Source organism: Labrus bergylta, chromosome 1 (genome assembly GCF_963930695.1).
Source record: "Labrus bergylta chromosome 1, fLabBer1.1, whole genome shotgun sequence".
NCBI lineage: Eukaryota > Metazoa > Chordata > Actinopteri > Labriformes > Labridae > Labrus > Labrus bergylta.
The window spans coordinates 16,427,253-16,441,150 of NC_089195.1; the positions used below are offsets into that span (position 1 = coordinate 16,427,253).

The window sequence follows — 13,898 nt, forward strand, 5'->3', positions numbered from 1 at the left end:
ATTTGAACATAACCTGAGCCTATCAACACAAATCGACAAAAAAAAAATCAATTCAGGCCCACAAATACATATTAAGTGAAATTTTGTTTGCAGGTGTTTCCTTAATTACTGTAAGAGCTTTTAGTAACTTCTATTAAAGGAGCAAAGTGTAGGTTTAGTGACGGCTGGTGGTGAGTTGTTGAATCCCCCATAGAAACATGATTCAATAGAAATGAAACACAAATTGTGGTTATATGTAGCTGCATCTTTAGAAGTTTTATTTCTAGTATTAGTATTTTTCGAAGTGATTTAATTTCTTTATAATTGTTGTAATTATTGTGGTTGTTTTATATGTTTTAGTGTATTTGTTCTTTTCTGTTTTACTCTGTGAGCTTTTATGTATGACATGACAGATAATCAGAGTCTTTAATAAATTCCCTCTCCCGGGGAAATTGGCTTTTCCCTTTGTGCCGCTTCATGGATTTGTTGAACTGTTTGTGTTTCAGTTGAAATAATTTGATTCATTTGTTTCCTATGAGTGAAAATCTACAGCTCAAAGGAACAAACATTTATAGAAACTATTTCTACACATCGTGATCGTGTTCATGTAGCCTACTCGGAGACGAGAGGTCCAAATATTAAAGATGCATACACATTGAGGTCTACTCGGTGCTTCAGGCAGTGTGCTGACATCTGCTGGCCAGCTGCTGTAATTACATCTGAATGAAAACCTATAAAAAAGATCAGGACAGAAGGACCTGTTTGAAGATAGATTTTAAACGTCGTTAAGTTTTTTTAAAAATTTTTATTTCTAAAACATCTAGTAGACGCTTTAAAAAGCGACTTAGCCTATATCAAGTAGTTAGTAAAACACACGCACGGATCTAGAGGGGAGGATGCAACATTTAGCCGAATCGATCAAAAATCTTCCTCAAAGATCAGACGATGAAACTTTAAGATTCAATAATCGAAACTAAAGATTCAATAGACTGAACCATTGCCCCCGCCCCACACACACACTCCCCCCACTACAGCAGAAACATTAACTCTGCATATATTGGCTCTAATGTATAGGCCTATATGACATGTAGGATGTAGGCCTATAGATACTGTAGCCTATATGACTGTAACTTCATATGTGTTTGAGCAATTTTTTTCAGACACCCCTGTCAGGTGAAATGACACATGCTATCCGGTATTGATTATTCATTTAGAGAAAATCATCTCCTCCTCATCCTTTTCTTCTTCTCCCTCCTCATGTCTCCTCTATCCCTTCTCGTTCTTTCCCTCCCCTTTTCCACTTCTCCTCGGCATCTCGTTTATCTCCGTTAAGTTCTCGGCTCCTCTCGGTCTCTCTCGTACCTCATCGGTATTCCTTGGCAATCCTCGGCGCGCGCCGTCCAGCAGCAGCAGCAGCAGCCGTGCACGCGCCTGTAAGGAGAGTGCAAGGCATCTGCAGAGCTCGAGCTGTGAGCGGAGCTGGACCGACGCCATGAGCTCGCGCGGTGTGTGAGGGAGGTGATGATTCGGTAAAAAGCGGAGCCGTTGTTGCTGTGAGGTCGCGTGAAAACATGAAGCTGCTGTTTGTGGTGACGCTCTTATGGCGCGAGGCGCTGTGCGGGTCCCCGAGCGTGCAAATAGGTAAGACCTTAATCCCCGTCATCATCCTCCACATCCCTCCATCGGTGTGTCACGGTTATTCTGGCTGTCCGGTACCAATCTGTCTTCTTCTCCTCTTCCTCCTCTGTCTCCTCTTCCTCCTCTTCCTCCTCTCGCTCCCGCTGCGGGCCTCCTTCTCGCGCTCCTCCTCGTCTCTCGGAGGCCTCCTCCCGCTGCTGCAGTGCTCTAATTATGTCACATTTTCATCTTTTATATTTGTGCATGTGCCATTCCCCCCCCCCCCCCCCCTTCTGGCAGTGCAGTGTGTGGCGCGTGCGTGTGCGTTGTAAAGATGTTTACAGGTCCACAGCTGGACAGGTATTCCGGTCCTGATCCGATCTCTGTCTCTGTGGGACCGCCAACATGAAGGTGTAGAAATCCTGAGAGGTCCAGATTCAGCCTCCATCAGATTTACATAAAAGGCTTTTATATAAAGAAATATTAAATATTTAATGTAAGAGACTTTCAGTCAGTTTGTTTCTCTGTTGTATAGAATACAACAAGTCAGTGTTTCCTGCAGCACCTTTCATGTTTTATTTCTTATTTTACATAAAAGCTGCTGACAGGTTAAGATGTTTCTGCAGGACGTGGCGGCGTGCGGAGGAGACTCTGATGTGTGTGTTTGTGGGCGTGTTGATGATTATGATGACAATCCTATTGACAACAACTGATGTTTGTGGGATCTTCGTCATATATTTTGACCAATAAAACCAAAAACAACACCTCGCTTACAGAAAAGTTTCCATCTACAGTCTTTGCATCTGACCATGGGTGTTTTTGTATCGCAGGAACTTTTTCATAGTTCTAGGAACTGTTTTTTATTGATTCCACACAGCAAGAACTACGCTATGAACTTTTTAAGTGCCCAGATCCCCGTTTAGAGGAACCTTTTTAACTCCTGCTTCAGTACTCTCCGAGCACAAGAGGGACTTTGAGTGATGTAAGTGCATGGTGATAGGTCTGTACGTCAGTGTTGACTGGTTGAACACAAGCCGCCATTTCTTAAACATCCCACTGTAAGTGGTAGCAAATAACAGCAAATACCCCACAAAAAATGGAGCCAATGCAGAAGTCCAAAATCCTGCAGCTCGTCGAGTGTCCGCTTGAGGCTGGATCAAGGAACACCAGAAGTTACATACACATAACCGAGAAAAAAGCTGTTTTTACAGCATAAATAAACATGTTTACAGCCTGGTACAAAAAACTAAATAGGCCTGATTAGTTATTTTCATCACTGGCACACATACGGGGGTGAATTTTTTTCATGGCTCTGTTTTGATGTTTTATTCATAGTCCACTGACATTATTGACAGGTGGGCGCGATGTAACAATTTGTCAAGAGGCTTAAAACCCGCCTCAGCTCCGGCTCTCAGCCTGTCGTTAGGTCGACTGAAAGTTTGGGTCAGACAGCATTTCCAGCATTGCGGATGCTGCCGATGAGGTCCCTGCCGTAACAGATGGTTGACGTCACTCATGCTTCGTACATTAATATTTACAGTCTACGGTTCATACGCCCTCTGTTGTTTTACGTGTCCCCTGGTGTTTTTATAAACAGAGAGTAAGTGCAACACAAGAAAGGATCTAGAAAGGAGGAAACAAACAGCTTGAAGTGTAATCGGACACACAGTGGCAAAACCATCCTAAATAACATCATCGTCATTATCAGGTGCATAGTTCATGAAAGAGCTGGGTCTTTAGCTTTTTCTTAAAGGGGCAAATGGACTCAGCGGATCGTATGGGTTTGGGAGTTAGTTCTGCCACCACGGGGTGACAGAGGCTATAGTCTAGCTAGTGACCTGGTGCCCTGTTGTGAAGGTTGGATCAGACGCCTTTCATTGGCAGAGCGTCTAGTGGGTGGGAGGAAGTGTAGACCTGGATGGTAGGGTTAAGGTGAGGAGGAGACGTTTTTGTCTTTGTTTTTTAAGTGAACAGCAGAGATTCCTCGGGGAGATAAAGTTACAAAGTGTTACAGAGTGTTAACGAGTGATGCATCATCCTCAGGGGGGAAAAGCAGAGTGTTATCTCCCTCAGGTACATTGGAGTCTGTGATGGTCTAACGGCTTAGATCTTCAGGGCTGTTGGTGCTCAGGCGTGGCTCTGGTCTCACCTGAGTTTTGACTCTGAAACTGGATTGGTGGTTGGAGGTTAGTGATTCGTCAGGTAGTTCTAACGTTAACTCTGAGTGCCAGTACCATTACTGTATTTAGTCCTTTCATCTTCCTTTAATACTGTAGTTCTATAAAATGTGTAAATCAAGTCGCTCTGCTGACAGTAAACTTGTTAATTTTCTGATGGGTCTCATGCTGTGAGCTCCGTCCCGTCCTCTTATGTAGAGCTCTCGATGTTGGATCAGTAAACTCTGTGAGGACTCACTACGTTGATAACCATTGTTGACTGGCAGACATGACTACAGTATGACCAGGGATCCACACTTACTGATCGATTTAACTCTTAATATTATATTTATTATTTAATAATATTTTTCAGTTTATCAGTGAGTTTAGGGTGAAGTTGTCCTGGAGATAAAGACGTGTCCAGCCCGGTCTCTTCATGCTTTATTCATTCTGCTTTAAAAGAGTCAAACTGTTCATGAGGTCATCGACAGTGATCGTACATGAAAACATGAAACATGAAACTTGAAACAGCCTTTTTAATAGTCTAAGGGGATTTCACCTGTGGTCATTTTTTTGATTCATCCGGCACTTTACAATTTTTTTCCGACCAAGCTCATCCCAACGTTATGTCCCGCCTTCTATTCTGTGATTGGTTCTCCTATCCTGTTTCAGTTGGAAATACGTCATGACCCGCCAGTTAGGTACTCTTGAAGTTCTGTTTCATGACGACTTTCTTTAATTGTGATTTAAGGAGTTAACGCTGATACTGTAGCCCTCTTAACAATAAAGAAATATAAACAAAAACATGATGAGATTATTTTAGAATATAAACAATAAACAATAAATTGTAAAATATTTAAATAAAGAAATAACAAACTGATGAGAGAGAATCGGAGCTCTGCAGTCTAACCTGAAGTGGATGATAAACTGAGTGGGAGCTCTGAGTATTTCAATAACATCAGAGAGGACCGTGTGTGTGTGTGTGTGTGTGCATGTGTGTGTGTGTGCGTGTGTGCGTGCGTGTGTGTGTGTGTGTGTGTGTGTGTGTGTGTGTGGGGGGGGGTGTGTGTGTGTGTGTGCGTGCGTGCGTGGGTGTGTGTGTGTGTGGGGGGGGGGTGTGTGTGTGTGCGTGCGTGCGTGGGTGTGTGTGTGTGTGGGGGGGGGGTGTGCGTGTGTGCGTGCGTGCGTGCGTGCGTGCGTGCGTGGGTGCGTGCGTGTGCGCGTGTGTCAACATATTTATGGACTTGAGTTATTTTGTATTTATTTTATTTAGTGAATTTATTAAATTAGGACAATGGACTTTAATCAACATATCAGCATTCTATTCTTTGTAAATATGCAGCACAGAAGCTCCATTTAATCTGTAATCCTAACAAACAAAAAACAAAACAAATGTTCAATTACAGCACACCTCACAGGAGAGTGTACAGGAGAGTACACACAGTTTTACATACAAAATGGAAAACATTTGTTGCATAATAACAGACGACCAAACACAAATTCATATGAGAGGAAAAAGTGTTGGAAGCAAAAAGTAAATGAAAAAACAATGTTCCTTGCTGCCTTGCAGTTTTTACTGTCACGTTGTTCTCCATTATTTAACATCTTTTATCTTCTTTGTGTCTTTGTCTCACTCCTGTGTGATCGTGACGCTCTCCTCCTGCGCAAATGTTGGGTTTATAAAGATTTATTTTCTTGTTGGATGTGGACAGATTGTGATGATCGGTCAGTACAGCCATGACCTCCACCTTCAGATGTCCATGTAGTTTTGGATCATTTAAAAGAGTGGTTCTAGCCTCAGGACCCACCACCTCCTTAAACGGATATCGTGCCCCAAATTCCTGAAATGTGTTAACCACTCAGATTTATTTAATGAAAAGAAGTGCAGTTTTGGCCTCAGACCAAACAAAATGTGCCAAAGAAAGCTAATCTTAGATTTTTTGCAACAATTTTTAGTCCAGGCTCATGTTCGCGGCCCAATGAAACTGGCTCCGCGACCCACTTTCAGGTCTTGAGTCCTACCATTTGAGAACCACTGATTTAAAGGCTTTATATGTGATTTTTCACACTTAAATATAGTAGAAATCAAGTATATCTTCTGAAAATAACTCTGTGAGTCATGACTGTCTCCAATGGGTGTAACACCCGAGTCCCACTGTCTGTGTTGTTTTCAGAGTCATATTTTCTGTTTGTTTACATCGCCGGGACGACGACTGACTCCTCCCCTCGTGAATAAAAGTTGTTTAATTGAGGGACGAGAGAAAACAAGAATAACATACTGTACTCACTACTTAACTGCGTTTCTAGATCACGCTCATTTCGGGTAAATTCACATGCAGTGTGAAGATACGAGCATAATAAAGATCGCTAGCATTAGCATGCTAACACAACAATGCACCGCAAATTGTTTTGATTTCATGCTGGTGCTCAAGGGCGACATCTGCTGGATCAAAAAATCGCATATAAAGCCTTTAAGAAATAACTTATTGAATAAGCAAAGTAAAAATTATGAAAAAATGCCCAAGCTCAGTGTGGAGCTTTTTAGAGATAACCTCCATCTTGTGATTGGTTCTTTCGTTTGAGTTGGAAATACGTCATAACACGGCAGTTAGATATTCTTGAAGTTCGATTTCATGGGGACTTTAATTAACTGTGAGTCAAGGAAGAATGTGTGACATTTTACACATAAATACACCAGAAATCAAGTCTATCCTGTGTAAATGTCTCTCTGAGTCATGACTGTCTACATTGAGTGATAACCTCGAGTCCCGCTGGCTGTGTTGTTGTCGGGCCGTGTTTACATCTTGTTTACATCTTGTTTACATCTTGTTTACACGGACTGGACGGCCTTATATATAAAGCTGTTTTAGTCAAAGACTAAAGAAAAGAAGAAGAACACAGCCTACTCACTGCTTATACTTATGTGTCTTTAGATCTCGGTCATTCTGTGTAAATTAATGTCCGCCGCTTGTACTTAATGGTGCCTTATATATAAAATAATATAAAGAATAAACAATTAGTTATGAAATATATAAATATAAAGTAAAGAAACTGATGAGAGAGAATCGGAGCTCTGCAGTCTAACTTGAAGTGGATGATAAACTCAGTGGGAGCGCTGAGTATTTCAATAACATCAGAGAGGACCGTGTGTGTGTGTGTGCGTGTGTGTGTGTGTGGGGTTTGTGCGTGTGTGTGTGTGCGTGTGCGTGCGTGTGTGTGTGTGTGTGTGTGTGTGTGTGTGTGTGCGTGTGTGTGCGCGTGTGTGTGTGGGGTGTGTGTGTGTGCGTGTGCGTGTGTGTGTGGGGTGTGTGTGTGTGCGTGTGCGTGTGTGTGTGTGTGGGGTTTGTGCGTGTGTGTGTGTGCGTGTGCGTGCGTGTGTGTGTGTGTGTGTGTGTGTGTGTGTGTGTGCGTGTGTGTGCGCGTGTGTGTGTGGGGTGTGTGTGTGTGCGTGTGTGTGTGTGTGTGTGTGTGTGTGCGTGTGTGTGTGTGTGTGTGTGTGTGTGTGTGCGCGTGTGTGTGTGGGGTGTGTGTGTGTGTGTGTGTGTGTGTGTGTGTGTGTGTGTGTGTTGTGTGAGAGTTTATTTCTGATCATCAGTATGAACACACAGGGTGTTTCACTGAGGTGTGTGTTTAGTGTCCATGCCATGAGCATGACTCCCTTTACCTGTTGCCATAGAAACAGAACACCTGACCTGGTCCTGAGGAGGCTTTTGTCTTTTATAACTTCACATTTAACTTAATATCTATAGTTTTTAACTTAATTATGTATCTTAATATTCAATGTAATTATATATCAATATTTTTAAAGTGATCATTGTCCTATATTCTTTATAATTTTCAGATGTTTGAACTTCATTATTTATTTATATTTTTTAATTAAATAATACATATCTGTAGTTTAACTATTTATCTTAAGCATTTCAATTATTATTAATCTATTATTTTTAAATTCTTGAATATACGTCTTTAATCTTAATTTCATACCTACTGACAGTGGGGGATGTGACACAGGGGGACACTGATAAATGCCCTGACAGTATACTAACTGGATATGATTATTTTTTTAAGTATCAGCTTTTAATTAAGCGTATTTGTGGAGGTTTGCCTCGAGGTTTGCCTCTTTTTTTTATACAATAAAAGACTAGTCCTGTAACTTTGACTGACAGCTGCCATGAAAGGACCTAACGTGACATCCTGAAAGAGTGAACATTTGATTATTTAAAGTGTTTCTGAAGGCAGAAGTGAGCATGAAGCTAATAACCCCCCCCCCCCACCTCTGAAGCCTCAGCCGCTCTGCTCAGGGCCAAAGATCGAGTGTGTGGAAATATGACCTCATTCTGCCAAATCCACAAGGAGCTCTGCCACTCAGCTGAGGTACATTTTTTAAAATTGATATCGATTTCCTTTCTCAACTGGCAATCCAGGGTTTGATCCTTTGATCCTAACTTTCACCTTAAATTGAAATATTATGCCTTAAAAAAAAAGAAATATATATTTATATATAGAGAGAGGAGGGAAAGAGAGAGAGAGGAGTCTGCAGTTCAATTTTACACATAAATCACAAGTTAGATACATTACGTTTTCTCAGATATTTCACAGATTCTGCATCTTGACGTAAACAGTGAATAATACAAATAATAATACAAATAATAACAACAACATTAAACTCTAAATCTTTTCGCTAATGTGTACGCATGATGATGAGACGGTGACTGACCCTAACCCTTTATTCTAATGATCTTTTTACAGATGTTTCTTCTCCCTGACTATAAAAATATCAACATTTGTCATCGCATTTTATCGCATGTACAAAAATATATATTTTTAAGATTTATTTTTGGGCTTTTTATGCCTTTATTTAGAGACTGGACGGTGGGTTGAGTCAGAAACTGGGGAGAGAGAGTGGGAAATGACATGCAGGAAAAGAGCAACAGGTTGGACTCAAACCCGGGCCTCTGCATAAGGGTTTTTAGTAATTAGTGTATTATAATACCTGTATCTCAGGTTGGATGCTAATATTTCAAAATCTCTCGTCTGGGCGTGGTATTGGTTGGAGACCTACTCACTGCTTTGCTAATAACATCACTGATTTGATCAGCTCAATGACACTGTGACATTTTTTTTGCCAAATCCTTATTGCGGCATTTAATTTAGACAAATTTTATGCTGTAATAAACTCTATGAGCTCTATCAGCCAATGAAGTCACAGTCTGAACAAAATGTCCTGAGGCAGTGATAATTAGGCCCAGGTAAGTGTACTCCACTGTATGGTTTGATATTGTGTCTCCAAATTCAATTGATATTTCTTGCTTTGTGATCTTGCTTTCTTTGGGATTATCATGATTTTAGTTTATCGAGATACACATTGATTTTCAAGTTTTTACTAAAAATGTGGAGGATATTTCAAAGCTCTTGCATTCCTCGTTCTGTTTGTGATAAATCATCTCCGTAAGAAAGACATTTCACCTCTTTTTCCCTCTAAACTGAGTCCTGAGGCTGATCAGTTTGCCAGTAGTTTTGATAAATGCTCTCTCTCTCTCTCTCTCTCTCTCTCTCTCTCTCTCTCTCTCTCTCTCTCTCTCTCTGTCTCTCTCTATGTCTCTCTCTCTCTCTCCCAGGTGGGTTGTTCCCTCGGGGGGCCGATCAGGAGTACAGTGCGTTCAGGGTCGGCATGGTTCAGTTTGGGATGACAGATTTCAGACTGACTCCTCACATCGATAATCTGGAGGTGGCTAACAGCTTTGCGGTCACAAACTGCTGTAAGTTTTACTTTCATTCATATAAATATTATTATGGACACAATAACTGATCGTGTAAATGTAGCAGACAGTTGATATACTTTATATAAAGATTATTTTTCATTCTTTTCTGTTTGTGTCTCTCATCTGATTTCTACAGATTATTTAAATCTTCATATTGAATTAATTGTGAACTTTCTCATTTTGTCATTTATTCCTTTGTTCAATTATTTATTCATGAATGAAACCGTCTCTGAACATTAAACCTGGCATACCATCAGAAACACTTTGACATCTTGATCACGAACAATAAGGAACATCTTCATCAGATGATCTGAAGTTCACTTTGATACGCTGCATGACGACAGGAGAAAACAACACGTACTCTTTAGAGGTTTGGTTTCATGATGTTAAGGATCCAGTCCTGCAGCACCGGAAGAAAAGAGGCTCCATCCTTCAGTCCAGACTCCTAGTTGGACACTTTACTCTCTCGGTCATAAATAATATTATGTACACTTTATATGCTGCCACAGTATATGTAGTATCTCTACATACATGTTATAATGCACCAACTGTATTCTTACCTGCTCACTGTCTGTGTTGCCGCTGTCTGACGCTGTCATTAGTATTCACACTCGTTGACAAAGGGCTACTACTCCCAGCTTATACCTGTGAAACGCTGTGTTTATTAGGCATAGAGAGGATATGTGATGGTCCTTAGCCGGCCTCAGAACATCCTCCTTAGAGGATCTGTAGAACGTCTCTAACTGTTGATTAGTGCTGCTCCTCATGGAGGTCTGTGAAAACAGAATCTGATGAACTGGAGCTGCTCACTTACCTCATCAGGATAACTCATCAATAATCAAACACTCTCCAACTAAAGAAGCGGGAAACAGTTTTTAACAGGCTCAGCCAAATGGTTATGATACACGTGATTCCAGGGAAAGTTCAAACATGAAAAAGATTAAGGGGATTACATGTGCTAAATAAGACAAAGAGGCTAAAAGTGAAATAAGAGCGAGAGAAACTTAGAGAAGAGTGAGAATTTCATCAGCTAACAAAGAGGGCATTTATTAATGTGTCACAGGTAAATAGCTTCATTTTTTGTTTCATTTATCCTTAAACAAGTACACTGGATACAATTTCAGTTTAAAATGTCCCAAAGGAGGTGTTTGCACATCCAACTATCTCATGAAGAAGGTGCATAGGACATCAAACTATCACCTTGAAAAGAAAAAATCATGCACACTTCTCTCGCTTGGCATCACCAATTTATTAAAAGAAATTCACAACTGTTTAGTTTTAATAAATGTGTGATTCTGAGCAGTGTAGTGTGCGGGATTTTGTGATAAATGTTCCTCAAGTCACATTTTTTTTCAGCCCACTCAACAGTGATCAGTTCAATTTATAACCAGGAGAACTGAATTCACATACATCTGAATGTAAGACTCAGTGTTTGTTACAGCAGTTCAAGTGAAATGATCCAAAGACCTTAATAGGAATTGAAACAATGAAGAGATGGTGTTATTCTGAAGGTGTCAGTTTGGAGCTATGTGCAGTCAGAGTAGAAGCATTGAGGACTCAATGCATGCAGTTTACTCCTCTTCATCGAAGCATGATGTAATGACAGCCTCGGGCTAAGAGCTTTGCTATTTAAGTTCACTGTGCTGCAATGGATGCATGGAGTCCTCTGCTGCTGTTTACACTCTGTTGTTCTGCACCTGATACACACATAATATAATATGTGCATAATCTGTGAATATTCACTTTACATGGACTCAATCTTACCTCCAATAACATGCAAGGAGGTTGGAGGAAATCATAAAATCATGACTCCTTGAATTCTCCTGGTTCATATCGTTTAAACACTCCATCACACATCCATTAGAAAACGGTCACTTTGACTGTGACCTGTGTCACCATAATTAACAGCAGACAACATCAGGAGTTTATTTTGGTGCTGTCTAGGCTCTGATAAAACACATTATCAGAATGATCCTGCAGACAAGAAAGAGGGCAGCAGAAAAAAAGAAAGGCATCAGGCGAGCGAAAGGGCAGCAGACAATGAGAGCAGAAGGCGTCAAAGTCTCTGCTGCCGTGTAGCTGGAATGCAAAAATATCTAACATTTAGGCATGTGTGATTTGATGGCACTTGATTCCGACTGTAAACGACGAGTTTTATTAACAGTGCAGTGAACGAAACATGATTACTGTTCATGGCTATGTGCAGACATGAGGTGGCTCAGCATATACTTCTCCTCTGAGCACAGAACATTTGATTTATTATGTAGAATAATGTTATTTTTTACTGGGAGAGATGAAAATGGAGCTTTTATTTCCAGAGTCAGAACAGGGTCATTAAAGTAGGACAACTAAATAAAGCAACAGACACTGAGAGCTCAGAGTGACCGTCATACTGATACACACCTGACATGTTCTAAATATGGTTACAAAAAATACATCATCATCCCAACATGAGCGCCGGAGAAATGATTCCAACTTTTAGACGTTTGATTTGAAAAATCTGAATTTAATTTTTAAAAATCTAACCACATAATCCATTTTTATGGAGGAATCAATCCATGTTTGTATCTTGTTGTGTGTTGCGTTTTTAACCTTCACTTAAACTGAACACACAGCTTGTTTTTATCACTAATTATGGAATTGAGCCTACATTACCCACAATCCTCTGCAGTCACAGAGGAAACATCTGCTCAGTTCAAAGACAGTGACTCTGACAGCTCAGCGGTGATCAGCTGATATCATCACCACAAACAGCTGACGCTTCATGTGACGCTACAGAGGAAAGGACGACTCATCTCCTCATTTCCTCTCCCCTTCACTTCGTTTCCTCGCTTCTCTCCATGCCTCTCTGGTTAGAGGGAAACAGATGCAAGAGTTTGGGATGCATGGATGCAACCAGGGTTCTGTCCTGGTCCCCTCTCTCTGTTTAATGTTAAAATATCTCTCTCTCTCTCTTAGTTTGTTCACAGTTCTCACGAGGCGTCTACGCCATCTTTGGCTTCTACGATAAGAAGTCGGTGAACACCATCACGTCCTTCTGTGAGACGCTGCATGTCTCCTTCATCACGCCGTCATTCCCAGCTGAAGGCATGAATCAGTTTGTTCTGCAGATGAGGCCGGACATCAAAGGTCCACTGGTGTCTTTAGTGGAGTACTACAAGTGGGAGAAGTTTGCGTACCTGTACGACAGTGACAGAGGTGAGAACAGTGTTTGTATTGAAAAGAGAGAGATGAGAGGTTTAATCGACTGTAAGACTGAATGCTGAAGAACAGATTGACTAACTGCTGGTGATACTGTGTTACAAACTGTGTGTGCGTGTGTGTGTGTGTGTGTGTGATAGATGACACTCACATTTATAATCGGATATTTTTATCGTATAAGTACCCTTAGTGTATCTATATTGTGCCAGCCCCCCTGAACATCTTGTGAATGTCGTTAACTTGATGAAGAACACCTTCCAGGATCTCAGTGCATTCAGTCTGCAGTAAGAAAGACTTGTATTTCATTTTTCTACACCTCGGTAAAACTAATAATTCTGATGAAGCTGTGTCCTGTGTTTCAGGCCTCTCAACTCTTCAGGTCATCCTGGACACTGCTGCAGAGAAAAAATGGGTCGTCACGGCGATAAATGTAGGTAACCTCAAAGACGAGAGAAAGGACGAGGCGTACCGCTCCCTGTTCCAGGTACTTGAATTATGTTCATACATGTCAACATGTTCCAGGTTCTGAAGTTCTATTCATACAGCAATATGCTCCAGGACCTAATGTTCTGTTCACACATGTCAACTTGATGTTCCAGGTATAAGCGTTCTGTTTATACAGCAATATGTTCCAGGTTCTCATTTTCACATCAACTTGTTCCAGGTATAAAAGTTCTGTTTAATTTATCAACATGTTCCAGGTTCTGAAGTTCTGTTCTTGTTGTAACATACTTAGGTACTGATGTTTTGTTCAACATTTCTTCCTGCTTGTTTGCAGAGGAGGGAACAGTAAATGGAAACTTGTTTAATTCTTTAATCTGTTAACAAAGACGTTACCTTCCATAACAGTTAATCAGTTAATTCTGTTTATAATTAACTTAAGTTAAAATAAAAAACACCAAAAAAAACATCAGCTTTTTACAACATCAATACATTAGAGATCTTAAGCGGCCATTATGACTCTTTGTGTCTGTGTTGGCGTGGCAACCTGTGAGACAGCTCTCTCCAATGTTTTGAAATTGCACTGCAGAACCCATTTTAAACACTAGGTGTCAGAGTTACATATTGCTCCTTTAACGCCATAATTGACATTGAACAGATTAACGGACATGTGCCCAGTCATGTCTCTGGCTGATAGTTTAAGGAGCACTAGAGGTTCTGATGTTTGATGTTTGTGGATTTT

At 40.7% G+C, this 13,898-nt stretch overlaps 1 protein-coding gene across 4 annotated transcripts in view; it reads left to right on the forward strand.

Moving 5' to 3' along the window:
• The first annotated feature begins 1,402 nt into the window (after nt 1–1,402).
• Nucleotides 1,403–13,898, forward strand: part of LOC110000680 (glutamate receptor 2-like) — a 41,537-nt gene continuing 29,041 nt past the window's right edge. For 2 of the 4 annotated variants that reach the window (XM_065955127.1, XM_065955112.1), the window contains exons 1-4: nt 1,404–1,620; nt 9,371–9,511; nt 12,473–12,712; nt 13,078–13,199. In XM_065955127.1, the coding sequence (XP_065811199.1) occupies nt 1,551–1,620; nt 9,371–9,511; nt 12,473–12,712; nt 13,078–13,199 (573 nt within the window). In that variant the 5' untranslated portion in view covers nt 1,404–1,550. Of the gene's footprint in view, nt 1,621–9,370; nt 9,512–12,472; nt 12,713–13,077; nt 13,200–13,898 lie in introns of all 4 variants that reach the window. The other 2 variants (XM_065955117.1, XM_065955122.1) reach the window with 2 other exon arrangements.